This window comes from Nesoenas mayeri, assembly GCF_963082525.1.
Source record: "Nesoenas mayeri genome assembly, chromosome: 19".
Lineage (NCBI taxonomy): Eukaryota > Metazoa > Chordata > Aves > Columbiformes > Columbidae > Nesoenas > Nesoenas mayeri.
In genome coordinates this window covers 2,336,371-2,359,675 of record NC_137568.1, presented here as the reverse complement: position 1 = coordinate 2,359,675, position 23,305 = coordinate 2,336,371, and the positions used below count along the sequence as shown (strand labels likewise).

Genomic DNA, 23,305 nt, shown 5'->3' with positions numbered 1-23,305 from the left:
TGAGAGTCTGAACAGTCAGCACAGATGGAGGATTGCCTCAAATACCAACAAATATATGAAAATAGCTTCTTCCAGCTTCCCCATTCTGGGCACAGATGGACCAAAATCGATTGGTGGAGGAGCACATCCTAGTGAAAATCCTTGCTTTTACACTCCCCTCTACTCTAAACTGTGAAGAGAAAAGAATGGGGCTGTGCAGTCTTCTGTGCAGGCTGGTTTGCACATTTTGCATGTGGTGTCTGTGCTGTGGAGAGGCCATTCCCCATGTTCTCATAGAACACGTGCCCTGGGTGATCTGCAAATGTTGGACTCAGAGGGGAGAGAGGAGGCAGGTAGTTTTGGGACCAGGGTGCTGTCGTAAAGCAAATGTTATTAACTGCACGTCCGCCTGGAAAGAGGGAGTTCTGGCGCACAGTTCCTTGGTTGGAAATTACTTCTTACAAATAATCTTTGTCAAATATTGAGATAGCATGTGTCAGGTGAGCGGAATCAAGTTTCAAAGCAGCTATTTAAAGGCTTTTATGCTTGGAATGCTTCCATTCTAAAGCATTTTCTCACTGAAATGTTTTGCCAGTTCTCGGTTGGGATTTTTCTGTGTTTTTTCAATGAAATTGAAATGAAATGAAGGTGGATTTTTAGCTGTAAAAAGCACTGTCAGCAACATGTTGTTTGTTTTGATGAGATGCTTAGGGAATGTCTCAGGAGTTGACTCTTTCCAGACTTGTTCTTCCCTTTTTGTTTGTGACAATAGTATCAAAATAGGTCGGTTTGTACAGGCGGTACATAAGTGTCACTGAAGGTTGGATGTATCAGTATTTTCCTATAGGTGGCTCGTTTCGGAGCTGCGGTGCTTCTCTTGGTATCCAGATCATGGTCCCTACAGTGTTTTCGTAGTTAAATTTCTTGTGCTGGGAACTTTGCCTTGAGTTATGTATAAGAGCTGGCAAACAGGATATGGCTGTAGGAAATGGGCTTGTTTCAAACTTTCTCTTGGGATTCTCCTCTCTCACAATACAAGAAAAAAGGGGGTGAGGAAGAATAAAAACACCGTATTCCTGTTTTCTCTTCCCCAGGCTCTGAATAGGCCCGACACGCTCTGTTTGCTGCCCTCAGCCTGGTAGTCCACAAGCAGGAGGCAGATCTGCTGAGCGAGAAATGAAGTCTTAATAATGCACTTTAAATAAGACGTTCCTGGTGTTCTCTTCCCATTAGAAAAGCAAGAACATCATTGCTAGCATGTCTCTTTAAAAAGAAAAGGAAAAATAAGGCAAAAAAAAAATAGTGCACATCATCCAGGGTTTGGAAAGGTCTTTCTCTTGCTACCTGCATAGAAACATTTCACCTACTTGCTTTGGCAAGGCCGTCTTCACTGTCAGCTCAGATAACTCCTGTAACAATTTATGTTCAATTATAGCGTTTCTTTCCATCGTACTCAGCCAAATGAGGCTGTTGACATGTTAGGACTACAGGAGATAGTCTGAATTGTAGAGAGGAGGAAAAATTGCAAAAGCTGTTTGCTGGCACCTTCTCACATAAGAGAAACCCACTATAACAATATTGCAGCAGATCCACTGGCTATCAGTGGAAGGATTGCACTGAAAAATTCTCTGAATTAACATCTTCAAACTAAACTACTAGCATGACAGCAGTGTGACTGGTCCATACATTTTGTGGCCGTCAGTTTGAATTAGTGTTAAAATTCTTTATGTGCAAACAATTAGGTGAAATAGTTGGGGGAGAGAAGAAATTCTGCAATGCAAGAGCATTCTCTTGGGGAGAAGAAACAGTCTTGTTGGGGGGAGCTGTGGAAGTTTCCTTGCTGCTTGTTTTTAATACTGACTGGAAGTCAGGGGAAAAGTGAAGCTGTAGGGCTAAGTTGGCTGCAAGTCTGGGAACGCAATGGAGTGGTGGCAAATCTGGCATCAGCTTCTTAATTTCGTATGATTTGCAACTTATTTAAAGCAATCAGCTCCTGGTTTTGTCTTTTCTGGCTCCCTATTCAGCCGTTTCTTCTCGTGGTTTGCAGCACACCTGCATTAGCACATGCAACTGCTTCTGCGAGGAACTGATGGTTAAGTTTGTACCTTTTGGCGACAGTTAATGCCAACAGTTATGTTTGATGTGGGCTTTGTACTGGGTTTATGGATCTTGTTTCAGGAAGGATTTAGTGAGCATTGTTGTTAGTCAGTCCATTCTTTCCATTAAATGAAGCTTTTTTTTTGGCCTTTCCAAACTTGAATTCGTCAGTCTCGGATTCATATTGTTTTTGCTTCCTTCCTTTAATCTCTGTTCTACAGTGAGGATTGTGTTTGCTTATTTTTATTTTCCATGCAACCTGAGCAGTGATTGGATTTTACGTAACCGAATGGAAACACTCTGCGACTGAAAAGACGGTCTGTATTTTACCTTGTTGGGGTGAAATCTTAAGCCCAAATGCAGCACTTTCCTTATGTTTGTACACACACCTTCAGCTTGCTAGCCTTCTTTCACTGATCAAGATACATGAAAACTGAACCGTCAGGCTGGGTTCACATCAGTCAGGCTCTTGCAGGCAGGGTCATCCTGCCCAGGGCTTAATCTTCAGGTGCTGCCTTTTATTAGTCTCCAGATCAGGGAAAGGAGTCTGCCTCCTGCTTGTCTTGCTGCCTTTCAGTCCCCTTCCAACCTGGCTCTGAACCACCACAATGTCCCTTGACCCCTTTCAGTGGGTCTGCTGGACCAAGGCTGTCTGGCTTCAGCCTCTTGGACAGTGGATCTTGTAAGACTGAGGCTCCAAAGGGGACAACAGCCAGAAAATCAACTTGCTGAGTGCATGAGACACACAAAGTACGGTACTGCTTTTTTTTTTGACTCAGTCTAGCCACCCTTAGAAGTCATCATGTAATACTAGATAGGATAAAGTGACTAGAGAAAAAGAATGAACACAGGACACTCTTTTACTCAAGTTCTCTATTTCTGTGGTGGTAGTTATGCTGAAAACTCCTAATGTGGCCGGGCTGACTGTACGAGTAGCGGGAGACTGGCTGGAAAAATAAATGCAGAGATGTTCCCATCCAGTCTTTCAGAGGTTGGGCTGGTGGAAACTCTGTAGTATTGGAAGGTGCCGCTAGTGAAGTCTTAACCTTGTTATTTTTCAGTAGTCCAAAGGGAAATGAACCCAGTAAATGATGCTTTTAGCTCTGTGGTACTTGAAGGCTTCAAGAGCTTATATATAGTTGTTGTGACAGAGATTTGACATAAAATCCTCTCTGCTTGGAACCACTTGCCTGCTTGATTTTGTGCTCTCCATACGAGACACTGATATGTGGCAGAACTGGTATCGATGATATAGTAATCTACAAGAAGATCACCTTGCCCTGAATGGGTTTAGCTAAATTCTTGACTCAAAATCCAGTCATCTTTCAAATTTTCCATTGAGCAAATGTTTGCATTCTTTCAGAAATCTCGTCTGTTTGTAAATATTCCATTTCACAATGAAAAAGTAGCAGCCACGCAGTATTTATTGTACCTCATTAGTTGCTGATTATCTCATTCAACTTCATATTGTATTAAATCTGCAGAAAATATGGTGGGGTTTTGTTTTTTTCTTTAAATGTTGTGTTTTCTAATAAGTTGATGGTATTCAACATGTGTCCCAGGCTTACGTTAGCCTGAGGGAGTGTAGGACAGTTCGTGTTGGGTCATTACTCCACTGAAGGTTTTTGGACTGTCCTTAAGTTCTGAATCTTCAGTCACTACTCAAGGGTTTGAACAAAACTTCTTAGATCTCACATCTGCCAAACTGTACGGCTTTGGTCAAGCTGTTGGTACTTGCCTTGCGATAGTGTTACACAGTAAACTGAGCAAATATGAACAAGCACTGCAGGAGGAGTCGGTCATCCCTTTGTTTTCTGAAGGCATGTAAGAGGCTTGAAAGTATCCTGACTTAATGAAAGCTGTTTTGATGTCTGCAGCTTGTTAATGACAGAGCGGTGGGTGTAGGTGCGCAGTAATTCATCAGTAAGCAAAATTCGTATCCCCTGGGCAGCGAGGTGTGCCTGGAAAATGTTGGTGAACTTGTTTTCTTTTGCTTGGTGTAGCTCTGGGGTTTCTGATGTCTTGGCTGTGGCCTGAGGATGTGGAGACCAGACGTGCCGGAGCGGCTGTGGTGGAACACGTGTGGGCGATCAGAGCGGGTAAATGGGTGGTGGTGGCCTGATAGGACTGGTTTTATTCGGCCTGCTACGAATGGGGCAGGCCAGTGCTGTACCTCTAGGATTAAAGAATGCAAATTAAACAAGTTTGCAAGCTTACTGATGATTCTGGAAATTCATAAAACATGCTCCTTAATGCATCTGACATTTTAGAGATTTATCTAATATAAGGTATGTAGCAGGAGAGATTTTGGCCATCAAATTATCTCTCAGAATGTTAGTTCGTGTTTTCTGAGGATTGTGTGCTTACACTTGGTGCTGGCTCCAAACAGCTACAGGAAACTTGAAAATGGGCTTCAGAAACACAGCAAATACCCTTCCAACCCTATTTAGTGGCCAAATAAGAGGGCAGCCTTCTCGAGTGCATTTAGCACATCTGAAGTCCAATTCAGGACTGTGCTACTAAGTTATTCAAGTGCCTGCTTGGCAATATTGGTCATTTGGGGGATTTTTTTTCCTCTTGCCTTTGTGTTTTTGGATAGTTATAGGACAAGCGGGCAGAAGATGGGAGGGATAATGGAATAATAAATACAGTGCTGGGTAAGAGGAAGGATGAAGAGGTGCTCAGGGATGGAGTCTCTTCCTCTTCCCTTTCAGTCCATTTAAATCTTTCAAAAGATAAGAGTGCAGGAGGTAGTTCAGTCAAGGTTGGAACAAAAGCAGTTCCCTCCTTTCACCTCAAAAAACATTTGCTTCTGGTCTCAAACCAAGGCAAGAAATACTTTTAATTACATACCTAGCAAGTTCTCCCCTAAAGGGAAATAAAGCAGCTTTCCGACCACGTGTTCGCTGCCTAGTGACTCATTGTGTGCTGCCTGGACATACGCTTGCCTTCTATCTGCAGCTCTGTGAACTTCTCCAGCCTGTGTGCTAATCCGAATTTGTCTTCACAGCCTATTAATTACCGCAGAATTGCCCCCACTTCTCTGGTGACGAACTGAGCCCCCCTGTGTTAAAGCCGCGTTGACGCGGTTGAGGATCAGCCCGTGAACGCCGTGTCCGCATGGGCTTGTGGAGAAGACGACTGAGATTCCCTGGATTCCCAGCCAGTGCCCTCGTCAAAAAGAGCTCCTTCTCTGGGCATAAATTTGCTTCTTTGAAATATCAGGCCTTTGTTTTAATTTTTTCTGCTTACTCTGTTCTTTCTGAAGAGCCCGGGAGAAGAGGTGTTAATGCGGTGCCTTAGAACTGTTGCGCTACAGCCCATCTCACACAGGCCCAGGGCCTTGCCAGCTGGCCAGCGAGAAGATGCTTGTTCCTTCTTGTACTGCTTTCCTTTTTTTTTTCTAAAATAGCTTTAGCCTGGTATTTCTGTGATCCCAGTGTGCTTAGAGAGAAACAGTGTGCTCTTTTCCCCCCTCCCCACTCTTTCACAAATGGCTATTAAAAAGTGCTCTGTAGCAGTTAGTGCTACACAAAGAATTTGTTTTTCTGCTTCCAGCGAGCTTTGGCTTCTCTGGAACTTGGTGGTTTTCACAGTGAGTTTGGCAGAGCCCATTCCCAGATCTGGCTCGGTGACCTTGCTGCTTTCTCATCACCTTGTGCATCTCTTACCTGATTGGAAATGGAGTAAAGGGAGGGGGTTCGGAGGGTGGTTACCAAGCAGCAAGGAGGCAGCACTATGTCTGTGTCAGGTTGAATGAATAGCTTCAGTGTTTGGAGGCACTGAGGAATTTTGGATACACAGTCCAGTGAGTCACAAAAGGTCTTTGGAAGGGAGGCAGGGGGGAGAGGGCGATGTTGGGATACAGCTGATACTGTTTCAGAAACGTTATTTGTGCTGAACTTGATATCACTTGTGACTCTCCTGGGGTCTCTTAGAAGCACTGAAATATTTGAACTTTGTTCTCAATACAGTGAAAGTTTATTTAAGAGTGTCTTATACTACATAATACCTCCTGCTCAGCAGACTCTGATGCAAACATTTGCTGTGCTCCCGCAACTGAAACAGCTTTAATTTGTATAAATAAGGAGGGATTAGCTGTGTTGAGGTGGTCAGCATTACAAGCCAGCGGAGGTTGCCCTTGAGTTTCTGGTAGAGCGGATCAGATGTGTCACTCTGGAACGCAGCAGGCAATAGAGACTCGACAGTGGGAGCGTTCTTCCAAAGTGGGAATACACCATCTGCACAGCCACCACGCACCCTGACTTTTTGGTTTGTAGAGGGTTTGTCAGCCAAAGCCGCGAATGGCACAATTACAGAATGACACGGCGGGCGAACCTTGGCAGCCCGGGACCCCGCAGAGCCCTGGGTGGCTGCGGACACCAAGCAGATGCTGCTCTGAAGCTGTCGAGCTCTGCCGCTGGCTCTGGGAGCATTTCAGCTGTTCTCGCGTTACTCTGGGGAACGCATCCTGCTGGCCCTGCTCAGGGGACTGTGGATTGCATGGGCCTGGGCTTGGCATTCCCAGAGCTTACGCGGTTTTCTGTGGGCTGGATCCAGCTTGTATTTAGCTGGATCTAAAACATTGACTCTTAGCTAGTGCCAAGGGCTGGTCACCAAAAATGAAGCATCTATATTCATAGTTTGATCTGTTTTGAGGAAAGGCTTCAAGGACAGCAGTGTTTGTGGAGTTTAAAAGGAGCTGAAAATGTCCAGGAATCACAGAAACAAAGCCTGAATTCTTTAATTCAGCTTAGGCTCTAGCTTTGAAAGGAAACAGAGCATCCTGTTAGGCTTTGGCATTCCATGGTACAAACATTGCTCTATTATCTAATAACTTGCATTTCGTTCTTGATTTTTATTCTTTCATCTCAGAACTAATGGGCATATTTCTAAACAAATGGATAGTATAGCTTTTTAGATTGGAAGCATACCTTGACTAAAATCTGTTTTTCCCCCTTTCTCCCAGGAATTCTCAGAAGTGGAGAAAAGAGATCCTCAGGAGCTCGTCGGTAAGTTTGCTGAGAAGTATTTATTCATGTTTTTTCAAACTAGACCTGTTTGTCTCACGATAGCCCAGACTTGCATGCAGGCCTAAAAGCTGCACAGGGTGCACTTCTTACAGCACCACATGCTTTTGAGTGGATGGTATTGGTGAGTCTGAGACCTGGGTTAGGGTTTGCCATACATTTTTAGTTTTTGTACCCAATAGTAGCGCACACAGAGCAGTTGTGTGCTCTCTGGCTTTGTGCAGAACTAGGTTATTAGAGGTCAGCATATTTGCCGTGCTGGATTCTCTATATCTTTTGCATTAGACCATATCTTATCTAGGTGAAAAGGAACTGTTGCAAGAACCTTGTGGTTAGTGAAATGAGAGAACCACTCCCTTCTTGGAAGCTTGGACTTTCAGAGTTAGAATTCTTGAATGGAAAAAGTTGCAGAATTTTCTGCCATAAAGCAATGAACTTCTCCAATCTGGACATGTAAAGTTTTGTCTAATATCAGTATGTGGAAGTCTTAAGTCTTCCTTAGTTTTCCACAAGTGCTTTTTGCTTTATAAGCTCATGGACCTGCCCTTCTCAGCAGATAACCTTCTGTCACTCGACGTCACCTCTATTAAAGTCTGTGGTTGTGCAGTTGCTTAAGTATGACATATATGTAGGCTCCTGCCAAAAGTAGTGTTTCTGTTTTACCTCCCCCAGACACATGCTCATGTTTGTGTGCCTTGAACTGGTCTGGGAGTTGGAGACCCACCTTCACCACTACTTTTTTTTCCTCCCCCGTGAGTCTTCCAGCTGGATCCATTCCCTGACCTGCTCAGTGCGTACTAGGGGAGCACTGGAGTTGGCTCAAAGGAAACAGGAGGGATGAGCAGCTGAGAAGGGCATGGTTGTCCTGACATACGCTGAAGCAGTGAGCACATAATCAAAGCCTCAAAGAGTGGGAGGAAAGATTTCAGCAGCAACTGCCCTGTGGCTGAGGAAGAAGTATGTGTGCAACTTATTTTGATAGATTTCTGCATCAGTGTTGTCCTTTTGGGCTTTTTGTACCACTCCAAAGAGTACATAGTACTAGCTGGACGTTGCATTTGCTGCTTCCTGTGGCCTTGCAAAATAATACTTTTAGGATGCAGGGGTTCTTTTTTTTCAGCATGGCTGTTTACCTTCTGTGCTGTAAGAAATGTTCTCTCCAGCCCTTAGGATATCTGAGCACAAAGTCAGTGTTCATGAGAGCAGAAAATATGGCTGAGTTGCAGGTCTCTTTCTGCATTTCTCAGCCCACAGAGCAGAAAGGGAACTAGTGTCCTTCCATGGATGGGTGACTCAGTGGCATGTTGTTGCTTCCAGTTTTTCCCTCTGATTTGGCTGTTCTGGTGCCAGGAAATCAGAGACCCACACATCCCAGTTTATGCCAGGCAGACTTGATTAGCGCCAAAGAATGCAGTTTTAGAGACCAGGCACCGCCGGTTTGTGTGTCTCCAGGGAAAAGCCGTGCCACTCTGATTACTCTTTCCGGGTCTTTGCTTGTTGTTTTGCATAGTGTGACCTTTATAGACAAACTGGCACCTGATACTGCCTGTAATCCCCTGCGGCTGCTTAAGATGCAGCATACAAGTGAACCTTGAAAGGGGCAAGGGTTCTTCATCCTACCTGGGGAGCATTATTACTCACTGACAGCGCTGAGGCAAGATGTTGGACCAGACCTCAGATGATCTGCACCCTCATCTGTCCAGATACAACCAGCGCTCCACGCCTGTGGTCTCTGTTCTTCTGGTTCTCCCTGCACTAGGAAAACCTGCCAGCCCATCTGTAGGAAACAAAGCTCCATCGTGCCCTCTGTCCATGTCTCCAACGTGGCCTTTGCACTGTGAGCAGTTCTGTTCAGGAAGGAACTGAGAGCACAGTCTGTGCTGTGGCACTTTCTCTTCTGCTATGCATTGTAGCTCTGTGCTCTTGGATATGCTGGTCAAATAGCCCATCTATCTGAAACGGAAGCAGATTAAATGTAGTGTTTCCATTTAATTATCTGCCTCATCAGGATCTGGCAAGTAAACATTCTCCATTGGATACTGCGATGCTGAATCTTTGCTAGGTACCCAATAACAGTTGGCTGTGCTTTGGCCTTCTATGCAGTGTCCAGGAGCAGCTGAACATCTCTGCATTACCACAGTTCATACTCTGGCTGCACAAAAAGCTACAAGCACCAATTGCTTGTGCTGATTAAATTTTTAACTTTAGGGGAGCGTGTGGAATGTACGGACTCAGCACCGCTGGCCGTGTCCTTCAGCAGGATGCTTGGAGTTGCAGACCTGGCAGTGCATCGGCTCCTGCTTTCTTGAACTCCCGTCTGAGTCATGAGATCTGCTTTACGGCGCCAGTTCTTTACCTGGACTGCGAATCTGATTAGAGGAAGATATTTGCTCACTGTGAGCCAGAACCTGGGTGTGCCCATTGTGATTAATCGTGCCAACAGCCGACTTCCTGAGGTCCCCACATGGAGATCCTCCAGGCTGTGAGCCAGCAAATCACCGGCCCAATTAGAGGCTGCAGTGTCACTGCCTGTGACTCATGTAAAAGTAAAACTTTGATCTTGGCAGAAATAACAGGATGCACAGAGCAGTTGGATGTATCCTGTGAGGACACACCTCGGTAGCCGTCTGTCTGCATTTACTGCTGTATAGGCAGTGGAAAGCTGCGCTTGAGACTTTGCAAACACAAAGTCTTTTATACAGGAGCCCATGGCTATATATGCAAGTTCTAGGATTATTTAGGATAATAATCCCAGCTGCCCCAGCTTCTAGGGAAAGAGCTGGTGGGAAGCGGCTGTGGAATTGACCGTTCTGCCATCTGTTTGGGGAGGAAGCTTGAGGACTGCCGCAGGGCATGGATTATTTGCACTTCCTTACTGTAAATAACCCTGGAAGGGTTAAACTCATCCTTTTGTTCCTAATGATGTGGCATCTCAGTCTGGCTGCAATGTGATGAAATGACTGAGTAATGATGAATGTTCGTCTGTGCTCAGTTTGTGCGGTGGAGCAGGGTGCACGTACCCTTGCTGCTGACTTGGTCTCAGCTGTGTATGGTTACAGGGGGATTGCAGGAAACAAGGATGTCTTCCAGTTCCTTATAAACTATTAAGAGATGCCTTCCCTCATCAGTATGGTGTTGATAAATTATTTGTTTTCATGTGGCTCAAACAAAAAGAACAAATGAGCACCAAAACCTGAAAAGTCATGGGACAAAAATGTATTGTTTCATTGGGAGCTCTTGTTCCTCCACCAGTGTTATTTCTGTTTCAAAGGAGCTTTGGATTGATTATGACTTTGAGTTCCTCAATGGCTGGACAGAGATCTTTCCCTGAGTTCCTGAGTTCTTATGAGCCTGTAATTCCCCTTCCCATAAATGTTTTGTTTCTCTATGGTTCTTCTGGTCGTCCGCAAAGACAAAGCCTATGGGACGTCTAGCTTGGAGCTAGGCTTCACGTATGGTTTTTAGGTCCTTTCTTTGCTTTATGAAGTCTGGATTTGATGGCCTTTTTTCTTTCTTAATGTTTCTGTTGATGCCATGAATCTCTTAAGCCATTAATCAGCTTTCACCTTTTCCGGAAAGCCTAGTGTGCTGTTTGTTATCAACACTTCTATTTGCTACTGTCTCTCTGAGTTCCTGAAACTCTAATTAAAGTAGAGGCTTCCCCATCCCACCAGCAGCTGTAACCTATAACAAATGTCTGCCTTGTTGTCAGGGAGCTCTGGTTTGCCTGCCTTTCTGTAGGGGCTCTGGCAAGCTTTCCTTCCTCCATAAAGGCACGCTCTTAGTAAATGCCAAAGGACACTTTTTGTTCATTACTAGCAACTGCTGAAGAATTTAACCCTCAGCAACATCTTGGTCAAATAGAATGGGTGGTTGCCTGCCAGCTTGGCGTCTTCGAAGGATATTGTCCTTAGTGCTTTACATTTTTACAAAAGAGCTAGAAGCTGCAGTGGTGCTGATGGGGTGTAGTGTTGATATCTGTAACCTCAGCTGTCGGGCGCTCTGTGCTGGAGGGCAGAACTGGCTGCGTTCCAGCGCCGGGGTATGTCCTTTGGGCCCTTTAGTCAAAGGATCTGAACTTGAGTGTGCTGTAACTGCAGTTCAGGCAGCTTTCACTGAGGAATATATCATTCAGGAAGCACAAATGTGAATGGGTTGCTTGATATGACTTCTGTGCTGGTGTCAGGTCTCATTTATCCTCTGACTATGACTCTGAGATGTTTTCCCTGTACGAATTATGGTTGAAAACAATTCCAACTGCTTAAATATGGCACAAATCTCTGCTCCAAGAATAGAGAACTGCCTGGGTTTCCCATAACTGAATGGGAAAGATGCAAGCAATAGGGGGGGGAAAACATGAAGTTTATTTTGCTGATAACTCTGTAAACTGATCTTTATAGGCCAATCAGGTACTCTAACAGTATATCCCAACACAAACAGCTGTTGAAATCTGGCAATCTGTACTGGTGTGTTCTCGGTCCTGCAGAACGAGTTGTTCTTTATAGCAATAGTCTGACTCCGTAAGCAAAGATCAAAGTGCCTGTTAAGGAAATGTTAACTTGAGGATAAAATGTATTCTCTTGTGGTTAACTCCTGACAGCCTCGGGGAGGGTTGTTCCCTTCTTGAACCGTTTTGGTTCATGGAGATAGGTCTTGAAATGCGAAGGATGCAAAGCGATTGCCTCCCCAAAACAGGCGATGAGCACGTCGGAGTGCACATGGGAGACCTGGAGCAGTGGAGGGCTCACTGTGTGGTGCACAGTTCAGGGGTTTAGAGATACAGTCCACGAACCAGCCTTTGTTTCTGTCCAGATTCTTCGCCTTTGAGGATCTTATCGCTAATTGCAGCTGAAGCGAGGCATAGCTTTGCTTTTCACTGTTCCGCCCTGAGGTAAAGAGGCCCTGTAAAATAAAGCTTCACACATGGATGTGACACAGAACCACAGTATAAGGCAGATGTCAGTAGAACAAGCATCACATCCCTCTGCCAGTGATCTGACCTTTAGGTTGCTTCTTGCTCAGCACTTTGAGAACACTATAAGTAGCGATTGACAGCACTCCTGTAACTTTACCCATTGTTTCTCAGTGCTACAGTAGCACTAGCAAGGCCGTAAAACAAGTCTAATGACTTGCATGGCTTAAATTCCCTTTAGTATCACCAGAACTCATACGTGGTTTGCTCTCTTACAGCTTCTTTTTCAGAGAGAGTGCGGAACATGTCTCCAGATGAGATCAAAATCCCTCCTGAACCTCCTGGCAGATGTTCTAACCAGCTGCAGGTTGGTATAAGTCCACTTACACTTCATTTTTTAAAGGTTTGCATTTTACTAAGGAACGGTGATATTTGGGAATTCTGCTTAGTATTTTTGCACAACTGAAAAATCCAGCGTTAGAGCCGGGCTTTTACCACACTGAGCTTATGCACTACATTAATGCTTTAGACTTTGCAGCAACTCTGGTTTAGAAATGTCAAAGTAGCTTAAAGCTGTTTTCTAGTCTCTGTGGGTCACTTATGCTTTAAAATGGCACTTGATCCCACCAGTGACACAGAAGCAATGTTTACTGTGAAGGCTGCTATCCTCTTACCTCAGCAAATCCAGCTCTGTAGGAAAGAACAAATCATTGTTTTTCTATACAGGCCTGAGAATCCCCTCACTGGAATAGTTGAGGCAGCTTTGAATGGATTCCTTTTCCACCTACGTGTCTCTAGATGATAAACATTTAGCGGGAAGGCTGGTAACTTAGAGGCAGCAAAAGAAAACAAATGTATGTTTTCTCTGGTGCACACCCAAATAATTGCAGTAACCTGCTCTGTTCTCCTCCTCCTGATGGAGAGCAAATGAAAGGGCAGGACTCGCTGTTTCCTACCATCCATTTGAGTTTTAACTGCAGGTATACAGGTAAGGAATCACTTCTGGAATGCTCTATAAAGTGAGCTACTAATGTGCAGTGTGGATTCAGAATGACTCACCGTCCAGATCACCATTTCTTCTCTGCGCACTGTACCTGGGCACACCCATTTTATTGTTCTGACATCAATGAATTGGAGTGTGTTAGATCTGAGGAATGCATGAAGCTCGAGAGAGTAGACAGAATAAAGCAGATTTTTCTTCTCCTTTGACAGCAGTTTACTGTGTTAAATCAAAGGAGAACTTGTCCTCTGCTAGCAGGTCAAACCACATCTTAGAGCACTTTAAGTGAGGAGGTGGGATTGTTCCTTAGAGATTCAGACTGTTCTAGGCTTTGCACTGTTGATTCGCTCTTTTCTTTTGTCAGGTTCTTCCTCTAATAAACTGTATCTTTAGCTCTGCCAAGGGGAGGTATTTCTTCTTATAAATTTGAGTGAGGACTGTGGACTTTGTGAAGCATATTGCAACCTCCATGGAGTGTGAACAAACAGGAATAGCTTTTCAATCGTTTCCATTCCCTAAATTCATCCTCTTTGCAGTTTTGGGTTTGTTTTTTTTTCAAACCTCATGGTGTGTATGCTGGATGCGAAGATTGTGTCATTTCTTCTTGCCAGTTGTGTGAGGACCTGGTGAAAATTTCTCTTATAAAGCTTTTATTGAGTTGATGAAATAGGAGTTTCATATCAGTTCTTAACAGTCCTCTTTGATTCAGGCATCAGCAAATCCTTAGACAATAGTCTGTTCTGTGTTTGCCTTGACTGCCTGCACAGGGGAGACATGAAGTGACTTATCCAGAAGGAACAACGGAAAATTGACTCAGCTCTCCCATCCTGAAAGACTGGCGGCCTAGCCTCGCATCTTACTTTATATACTTTATATGAATACATAAGAAATTTGCAACAAAAAGAAAATTACTGAGAATATTCTAGTACTACCACTGAAGTATATGTTCCCTCTGAAAGTTTCTGCTTTTTTATCCCTTCAGCATCACCAGAATAAATAATACTTTTAAGATCTTTCACTACCTTGTTGAGGAAGACAAAAAAGTCCATGTTTATTTTAGTATTTCAGACTTTTTGGAGAGTAAACTCCTTGACGTTTCCAACCTGAAGTCAGTTAAGTTGCCTTTCACAAGGGCTTGTGGCTTCACTAAGATATTTGTAGACTTGGTAACTCCGTGTGTGATCTGCAAAGAGAACTTGATCTCATCTAACTGGCGCTTGTGCCCAAGCAGGGATTCACAAGTGCATTGTTCCTAAGAGCGCTGGGCTGCCAGAAGACACCACCCGTGGTACCTGGTGATCACGTTGGTTTTAATGCTCCAGCAGAAGTTGGCTCTGCTCATCTCTTGCCCAGGCGTAGCCATGAGCCTCGACTTGTGCACAGTGCAGCCCAGCAGCTGTTTTTCACGTGCATGACGGAGTCTAGAGGTGGGTGTGATGGTCACTGTAAGTTTTGGGAGAAACTTTGTGGAGTTCACTTGCCTTGGAGCTGGTTTCTATAGTCATGGCTGTAAAGGGAATCAGCAGACCGAGAGGAAGATGGATGCACTACTGCCATAAATGCAAATCTTTGTGCTTCCTGAAGGCTTCAGTGATTAAAGATCTGTTCCTGTACCCATCCAGATAATTCATGAAGATATAAATAATGAAGATTCATTTCAGGCCGTAAAGGAGAGAGTGTCTGTACTAATCAGCCCGCCTGGCCTTAAGGAAGAGGTGGAATCCTTGCTCCCTGCAAGGAGGTCACTGGTTCAGTTGACTTGTTTCCACACGTACACTTTTGATAGTCAGCTCTTCCTTTTTGTCCTGGCTCACCCTATAATCTTTCTCCATTAGGATAAAATTCAAAGGCTATATGAGAGGAAAATAAAAGAGGGCATGGATATGAACTACATCATTCAGAGGAAGAAGGAGTTCCGCAATCCCAGGTGAGCCACCAACTTTTCCTGTGTGACCAAAGCACAACACAGCAAATTCCGAGAATTTTCTGCTTTGGTGTTGTAGCAGAAACGGGATCCTGAGGAAGAATTACTACTGCTTACAAAAATGAGAGACATAATTCGATTATAACTGAAACAGTAAAACTGTGTGTGTGTTCTGTGAGGCAACAACTAGAGTTGGTTTGTTGGTAAAATTTTAAATATACAGGCTTTGGATGAAGGATTTTGGAAGATGTGTCTGTTCTGGAAGCTGGGAGATTAATCTGGGGAAGTGGGAAATAATGTGGTTAATGGCGTGCCACATCCATCACAGCAAGCATAGCTTCCCAGGTTCTGATTTCACTCCTGCGGTGTAATGAGGTGACAACCCCTTTCTAGTAACAAATCTGAAATGTATCTGTTTACTTGTGGCTCGGTGGCTCTGTTCTGAACTCTTGTCTTTCCTTTGCAGCATCTATGAAAAGCTGATCCAGTTTTGTTCAATTGATGAACTCGGTACAAATTATCCAAAGGTGAGGTGTAATACTCTTTTGACTGGCAAGGAAGTGGGTAAAAGGTAATATGGGGTGTATGGTCTTAGCTCACACTTTCTTGAGGTCCTTTAAGGGAACTTTAGTCTTATCCTGTGCATTGAAGTGAGCATTTATATGTGGTACTGAGCTTCAGTGCCTCCAACTTCACTATAATGACTCTGATCAAAAAGTGCTGAAGTGTGTGGATACACATGAAACTCCTGGTGGGGGAAAGAAGCTGAGCAGTGTAAAAAAGCATGTCTTATCCCAGCATCTTCTTGGCTTCAGAGCTGTTTCTTCATTCACAGTAGAATGTGGTCCTATAAAAGAAGGTCTGATGTGATCTCTGTGTCACTGGAATACAAGAGAAAATGAGTTATGAATATCATAGAAATACATAAAACATTTTTGAACTGGGCTGCCTGTATATGTGGAAATGGCCATAAACTGATGTATTTTTTTCTTCTTTAGGACATGTTCGATCCTCATGGCTGGTCAGAGGATTCGTATTATGAGGCACTAGGTAATTCCAGGAAGTCTTTTTTTTTTTTTAAATCCTAACTTAGCTCTTTGTATTTTGTAGTTAATTAACTGCACTGGAGTCTTCATTTCCTTTATAAATGAGAAATCATCACATGCTGCCCTTAACTACTTCATTCTGCTTGGATGTGCCTGAATGTTATTGATGCTTCATCAGTCTGGAAAGCCTTTTCATTTAAATTGGTTCTTCAATGTTTTCATCTCTTAAATCATTAATTTAGTGCACTAATGCTTTGATCAAAAAGCAGTAGTTGGTTTCATGGCAGTTTAACTTTCTATACGCAGTTTGGAGTTTGATTGTTTATGATGGGAAGTGTGTGAACGAGATAGAATTATGGATTTTTACTGTTTCTAGTGCTTGTTGTAACTTCTGATCTTTCTCAGCTAAAGCCCAGAAGATTGAAATGGACAAATTGGAGAAGGCCAAGAAGGAACGCACAAAGGTATTCAAAACCAAGAGAGGCTGAGATGCGGGATTTCACACTGAATTTCATATTGTTGTTTTGCTGTTTCTTATGAACTACACTCTATGCTATTACTGTTTGGTTTTCCCTGGTTCTGACCTTTCTTCTTGCCCACAGATCAAGTTGTTTGCCCTTCCTTGCAGGTCCATTTCTCAGGTTGTTTATTCCACTGGATTTCTTTCTGTTTGGTCAATGTTTGTAAAGCAGAGCTCTTCAATTGGTATTAGTAAACCAGATCTAGGCAAGATGATGCATAAAGAACAGCTTTTTTCTTAATCTGTGACATTTTGCCTGGTGGCATGGCCTAGCTATAATTTCCTCATGATACCTCATCAGGAGACAATATCTGCTTTCCCTTGTCTTTGTTGCCTTCTTGCATCTAATTTCCAGAAATGTTGGGCCTATTTTAGCTTTAACTGGGGGTCTACTGGCTTGTTGCAAAATATACATTCTTCTGTTCCCCCAAAAAGAACACAGACAGGCTCTGGAGGATTTTATTCCTGTCGTTCAGTGATGTTGCCTTTAAGCTAATAGCAGACATTAGAAAATGGTCTAGTTGCAGAACGTTCCTTCCATATTCAGTACGTGGAGGTATATTCTTTTTCTTGCAGTGCATGCTGAGTCTTGCTGCTTGTTTTGGGTTTTGCACAGTAACCCAGGCATCTGATTACATCCTTACCCTTATCTGCAGTTGTGAAAAGATGAGACTGCATGCTGTTGTAGCTCTTGTTGCCAGGTTTCTTGCTATGGTGCAGTCGCAGAAAATCGTGCAGGTAGGGACTTGTCTTGCATGCGTCTTAAAGGAAAAAGAGCAGGAACTTCTAACCATATGAACACGATCTTTAATGGCCAAGATCTATCCTTTCTGAGCTATATCAAGTTTTTTTAAAACAGAAACAACAGCAAAACAACACACCAAAACCAACCAAACAAGAAAACACCAGAAAACCAAAACCCCACACATTTTTATTGTATCTGACTTAGGGGCTGGGTTGTGGGAATCGTTAATGATCGTGACTTCATTACACTTTGGCCTGAGGTCTGTCTGAATCTTTCTTGTCAGCTTGGAGGCCAAGGTCTTACGTGACATTAAAGCTGTTCTTTAAAAACATAGAGAAACAATGTGGGTTAAAAAAACCCTTTCTATATTAACATTTCGTTTTTCTCTTTTGACCTTTCTCCTGTGTGTCTCTCCCTTCCCAGATTGAATTTGTGACTGGCACTAAGAAGGGCACAACAACAAGCGCCACTTCTACAACCACCACAACAGCCAGTACCACCGTGGGAGGTAAAGAACAGTTGTGATTGTACCTATTAAGATGCAGTAAAGCTGGGATTAGTGCTTCCTGGAAATCATTATTATTTGTATGTAATGCATGAAAGTGTTCCTTCCAGGAGTTGAGGGACTGGCTTTTCTCTAGTCCTTTTGTCCCATGGCTGTCCTTCTGGGATGAAAGCTTAGGAGACAGGTTAGTGAAAAGGTTCATTAGTGGGTCAAGAGATCTCCTGATGTCTTTAGTTGTAGATTGTTCTTGAGCTGATATGTTAAATTTGGAAAGAATGGAAGTCATTCTCGTGCCTGCAGCCTGCCTTTTAAACTGGGAGGGAGGGAATAAAAACCCTGGAGGCTGAGTGCGTCCTGTGCCTGTACCTGGGTAACTGAGACGTGTGTGCTCTGTTAGAATTAAATGTGCTTTGGGGCAGGGAGTGAACTTGTCTCCCGTTTGGCTGGAGTTCAAGTGTAGAGTTTTACTTTGACTCTTGAGACATAAAGTTCTTTCCTCCTCAACATTTACTGCTGGTATATGCAGAAATTAACGGGAGAGAAAGTTGTCTAGTCAAGCAATGTGTCGAGGGTTAGATTGCGGGGTGACAATAAAACCCTGGCAGATGTATTGTTAACCCCCTCGTCCCCCCACTTCCCCCTTTTTGCCCCTCCCTCTTCCCCCTTCCCACTCAGGACAGGCGATCGGGAGGAAAAGAAGGACAGAGAGAAGAGAGTTGGAAAAACTCTAATGCTACTAATAAGAATAGAGAAAATAATACAAAATATACAAAACCAATCTTGGAAGTCTCAGCAACTGCAGAGCCGGCACCCGAAGTCCTGGACTGGACTCTGCAGCCAACCGGAGCTGGATTCAGTCTCTCACTAGGCCTCAGTTTGCAGGGATGACTAGCAAGGTCCTCTCCTAATGTCGGCCATAGGGAAAAGGGAACGAGATCCTCGTGATCTCCCACTTTATATGAAGTATTCACGTGAATGGAATGTTATACACAGTTGGTCAGTTTCTTGGTCACCGGTTTCTCGTTGCCCCTCTCGCGAGATGTCCATCCATGCTTATCAATAAGTTTGCATTCCATTGCTAGGTTTACCAAAACATGTGTCTGGTTCTCCAGGAAGATGCAGTTAATATGAAGGCTTTAGCTGACAGGCAAATTCACTAAAAGAGAAACTTGTTTTTAAAAAAACCAGGACACAGTGGTATATTAACAGTTGACAAGACAGGGTGTTACGAAGGGATTAACATAATGCTAATCCTTGTTTGCTTCATCTAATTCAATTCACAGATGCCCAGAAGAGGAAGAGCAAGTGGGACTCAGCGATCCCTGTAACAACGATAGCTCAGCCCACCATCCTCACCACTACCGCAACGCTGCCAGGTGTTGTCACAGTGACAACAAGCGCGAGTGGATCCAAAACTACCGTCATATCGGCTGTTGGCACCATTGTGAAAAAGGCAAAGCAGTGACTCGTGTGCTGGGCCTGGATTTTCAGACTTAATTGTCATTGAAGCCATTGTTCTCGAAAGGGAGGGGTAGCTTTCGCCTTTGGTAAAAATGACAAGATTCTTTGAAACAGACCACAGTTCCCTCTGGAAAGAACAGGGGCAGGAGCAGGAACGCCAGCCATGTGCCCACAGAACGGACCTCTGCCGAAAATGCCTCTGCCTTTTCTTGCTGTGGGAAGATCCGATCTCTGTGTTGTGCGGGAGGAAGGTGGTATCTGAAGTCAGCTTGCAAAAATTAGCCTATTAAATTACCATGTTAGATTCTTACTCTACTTGCAAATCTGGTTTGGGGGGGGGAAAAAAAGGCAAGTAGTGAGGGAATATCAGTATTACCCTGTGAATTGCAGGTCATGCTCAAACGCTGCCAGCAGGTTGTGATTGTTACCTTCCTCCTGTACGTTCAGTTCCAAGGGAATTAAAGCAGAGATGACTGGTCAGTGTCCATTTTCAAATGTGTAGCAGAGACCTGAAGCGATCTACATCTGTGAACAGAGACTCGCTCCTTGTTACAGTGCCGACACCTGTACCTGTGCGCCTGTCTGTGTAGATCTTAGTGACCATGTGTTAAATAGTTGAACTATTGAGGAAACTGTGCTGAAATACCATCCTGCAGGGATGGAGATTTCTATGCAGACCCCATAAGCTGTAGAGGTTTGGTGTGTGAGCTCATTTGCGGAGATAACTCTTCCATCGCCGTGGAATGAGACTGGGCCGCAGATAAGCAGAGTGTCCGATCCTGTTTGTTATATTGTCCATCTTTGTACGCGATCGTGATGTCCTGTGAAATGCACACGTGGCGGTTACTGCTTGCTCCACTGTTGTGAAAAATATTTTCAGTTGAAAATGTTATTGTTTAAATCTTCTTACCTGCATAGCCAAAAATTATTATAAAAATGAAAAAGTCTTTAGAAAACCCCTGTTGTAGTTTGTGTCTGCATTTCTCATCCTGGCAGTGGAGACTCAGTATCTGTTGTTCTTTTGGGTTACAAATACCATTGAGTACGTAATAATTCCATGAGGGTGAGGAGAGGTTTTTCATATTATGGAATTTTTTTAAACCTCAGGCTGTGGGGAGGAAATAGAGACATTAAACTGATTTTGACTTGAGATACTTTTGTTGTAGGGGATGTGCTGAAATAGTTGGTAATTCAGCTGTACTTAATGCTATTTTTTTAAACCTCTTCCTGCATCTTCAACTTCTTCAAAACTTCCTTTCTATTACTAGCGCCTGGGTCTTTCATTAAACCCTCATCTCTAGAGGCCGGTCTGAGAAGGAGCTCAACAGCAGGTAAAGTGGCTTGTTCATTGGTTTGAGGCAGGTGGGATAAGTAACTTGCGGTTCCATTTGTGCAGGGCAACAGCTGCTAACCTGAACTGTTTTCTTCTTTGCAGTGCTCACTGAATTATTTAAATCATCTTTAACTAGATCATGATTTTTCAAAGTCAGTAATTTTTCTGTTTCTCATTGTTTTAAATCAAATTTCTACCCAGAGCCTGTTTGTTTGTTTTCTAGTGCATCACCAGTGAATAGGAGAGAAAGTTGCTCGATCAACAAAAGTGTAAATTTTTTGTAGAATTTAGTGTTGCTTTTTGAGGCTTTCACAGACCTTATGTCCCTGCAGATCCAGGCTTTTCATTTATGGAGATTTCAGGAAGAAATAAGAGGTTGGTTTCCTGCTTTTAAATAATTTTAAAATATGTTGAACACTTCAGTTGTTTTCGCTTAAAAAATAATAATCTGTATGTCCAGGAACGCTCAGGGGGGAGAAACCCCCAGACTGATGAGACGGTAGAGTGGGAAACTGGGGAGAGGGTGGAATTGCTCAATGAAATATTGAAAGGAGTGAAAACAGCAAGATGGAAACAGCTGTTAAATTATTCTGCGTTGGGTTTCTGACTTAATTCCTTCAAGTCTGAACTCCATCCCCATCCTGTGGAAGATGGTACCGGGTCCCATGGCTGAGGGCTGTTTCTGGTCAGTGGCTTCTGTGTTCTGCAGGGGATGACACATCTCACCTCAGCTATTCGAGGGGTTTATTTCCTTACCTCAAGGAACAGAGTTTCTAGTTTTCAGGGGTTTCCTTTAAAGGCCAAGGATGCACTTGTGGTGGGAAATAGAAGCTATTAGGCGGCTTTAGAGCTCCATAAGGTGACTTGTGTCTAGAATGCCTTGTAGAATTCCAGCCTGTTTAAAACTTGTATAGTATAAATGTCTGTTTCAAAGTCCTGCTGAGCAACATGTGGATGAAGGTACCATGTGAAACTGCAGCTCAGTGGGCAGCAGCTGCTGCAGTTTCTCTCGGACTGTAGATGGATGACAAACTCCGGGCAGCAGATGGATCACTGCAATCGTCTGCTCCTGTGAGTAGCTGCGGGAGTTGTGTCTGGGCTTCTAGGGCAACATTCTTCTCATGAGTATCCTCCACGTGTGTGCTGTGAGCAAGTCTGAAGCTGCGGGAGATTCAATATCTGGATGGGGTGTGTGCCCGGAGACAGAAACGCAGCCTAGTGCCAGTGGTACCAGCCAGGCTTGTGCATCCTCGCGCTCTGTCCCGCCTGCAACTGGAACCGGGGGTCAGCGCACAGTGGGAGAGTCCGAGAATCCCTTAATTGAACCAAATTTCTAGATTAAGTGAAATATAATGGAATAATTTTTGTGCCTTTTGTTAGAACTGACCATCTTTTACTGAATGTCTCATGAGTCCTGGTCAAGTTGGATTAGATGTGGTCACTTTGCCTCCTGACGGACAAAAAAAAACCCTTGCCCGTTGCAGGTGGTTGGTGGTTTGGGGGGTTTTTTGGTGTGTTTTTTTCAGATTGTTTACACAACTGTGATGTGAAACTCCTGCCTGATTCTTGCTTCTGCGTAGTTTCTCTAGAATGTCTTCCATAGAAGTGAATAGCTGCGTCTGACTGATAAGCAGTAAAAGTAACTCTTGATCCTTCCCAGGAACAACCATGCTAGGTGAATTAGTCCTATTACAAGGAAGTACTTCTACACCTAGTTAAGCATGTCAGCACTTGTTTCTCTGCATGCTTTATCAGGGGAGAGAAGCAGCAGAGCAAAATGTGTGGGAACTTACTTTCTTGCTATCAGAATGCAGCCAAACACAAACCAGAGCAATAGGTTTGCAGGAAGAGAAAAAGAACTCGATTAAAAAACAAATGAACCAAGAAAGTGCCACGTGGAGCTGGGCTGCAGCCTGCTGCTTGGCACCTGGAAGGGGCGACCGCTGGAGTTCTTGGGGTGAATCATTTAACTGCAGAAGCTACCAAACATTAAGTATCTTGTTCGTATTGCACATGCTGGCACTCCACCCCTTCCTCTTCCATGTGCAGTATCCACAGTCATTCCAAACCTCTGGATTTCTTTGCAGGCTTTATAACTAGAGCCAAGAAATGCTGCTCGTTTCGCTCCTGCATTGCTGGGAGTGATGATACCCAGCAATGCTGGAGCGATAGGAAAATGCTGATCAGCTGAGCTTCACGGTGCTGCACAGCGGGATAAGGGGGAAACTGCCTAAAAACAGCTCTGCTGAAGTGGGGCACCTGGGGCAGCGGTTTGCAGACTCCTGCAGGAACAGGCTTCTGCGAGAGACCTGGCAGCAACCGCCTGGGCTCTCATGGCTTGGGAAGGGCAATTGAAACATGCATGATTTGGTGTGGGTTTTTTTTTTTCTTCTCCTTTTCAAAAAGCTCGAGTGGAGATGCCAACTACTGTATAACAAACTCACAGCCAGTATAATAGCTCGCTGCTCTTGTTTATTTTGTGCGTTGCTATCGGGAGCAATAGATGGATAAACAGGTTGGGAACTACAATTCTAGGCGCAAGCCTCTCTCCTACCTCTGAGGCTGTACAGGTCAGTGTGCTGGGCTCTGATCAGTCTGTGCGCTGGGGAAGGCAGAGGGAGCTGCAGGGGTACAGAGCGATGGCCTGATGGACAAGGATCCTTTCCTGGCCTGTGGAGCCCCCGCCTGAAGCCCTCAGGAGGTGGGGGTTGACTAGTTTGTTAGAAATCTGTACAGCTGTGATTGTACCGGGC

The 23,305-nt window shown here is 44.0% G+C and overlaps 1 protein-coding gene across 1 annotated transcript in view; it reads left to right on the top strand.

Moving 5' to 3' along the window:
* Positions 1–20,168, top strand: part of SAP30BP (SAP30 binding protein) — a 28,844-nt gene extending 8,676 nt beyond the window's left edge. Inside the window, exons 4-11 of the mRNA XM_080356507.1 lie at positions 7,046–7,088; positions 12,297–12,385; positions 14,854–14,945; positions 15,409–15,469; positions 15,941–15,992; positions 16,394–16,452; positions 17,677–17,761; positions 19,042–20,168. Coding sequence (XP_080212633.1) covers positions 7,046–7,088; positions 12,297–12,385; positions 14,854–14,945; positions 15,409–15,469; positions 15,941–15,992; positions 16,394–16,452; positions 17,677–17,761; positions 19,042–19,223 — 663 coding nt within the window. The 3' untranslated portion in view covers positions 19,224–20,168. The remainder of the gene's footprint in view (positions 1–7,045; positions 7,089–12,296; positions 12,386–14,853; positions 14,946–15,408; positions 15,470–15,940; positions 15,993–16,393; positions 16,453–17,676; positions 17,762–19,041) is intronic.
* The last annotated feature ends 3,137 nt before the right edge of the window (positions 20,169–23,305 follow it).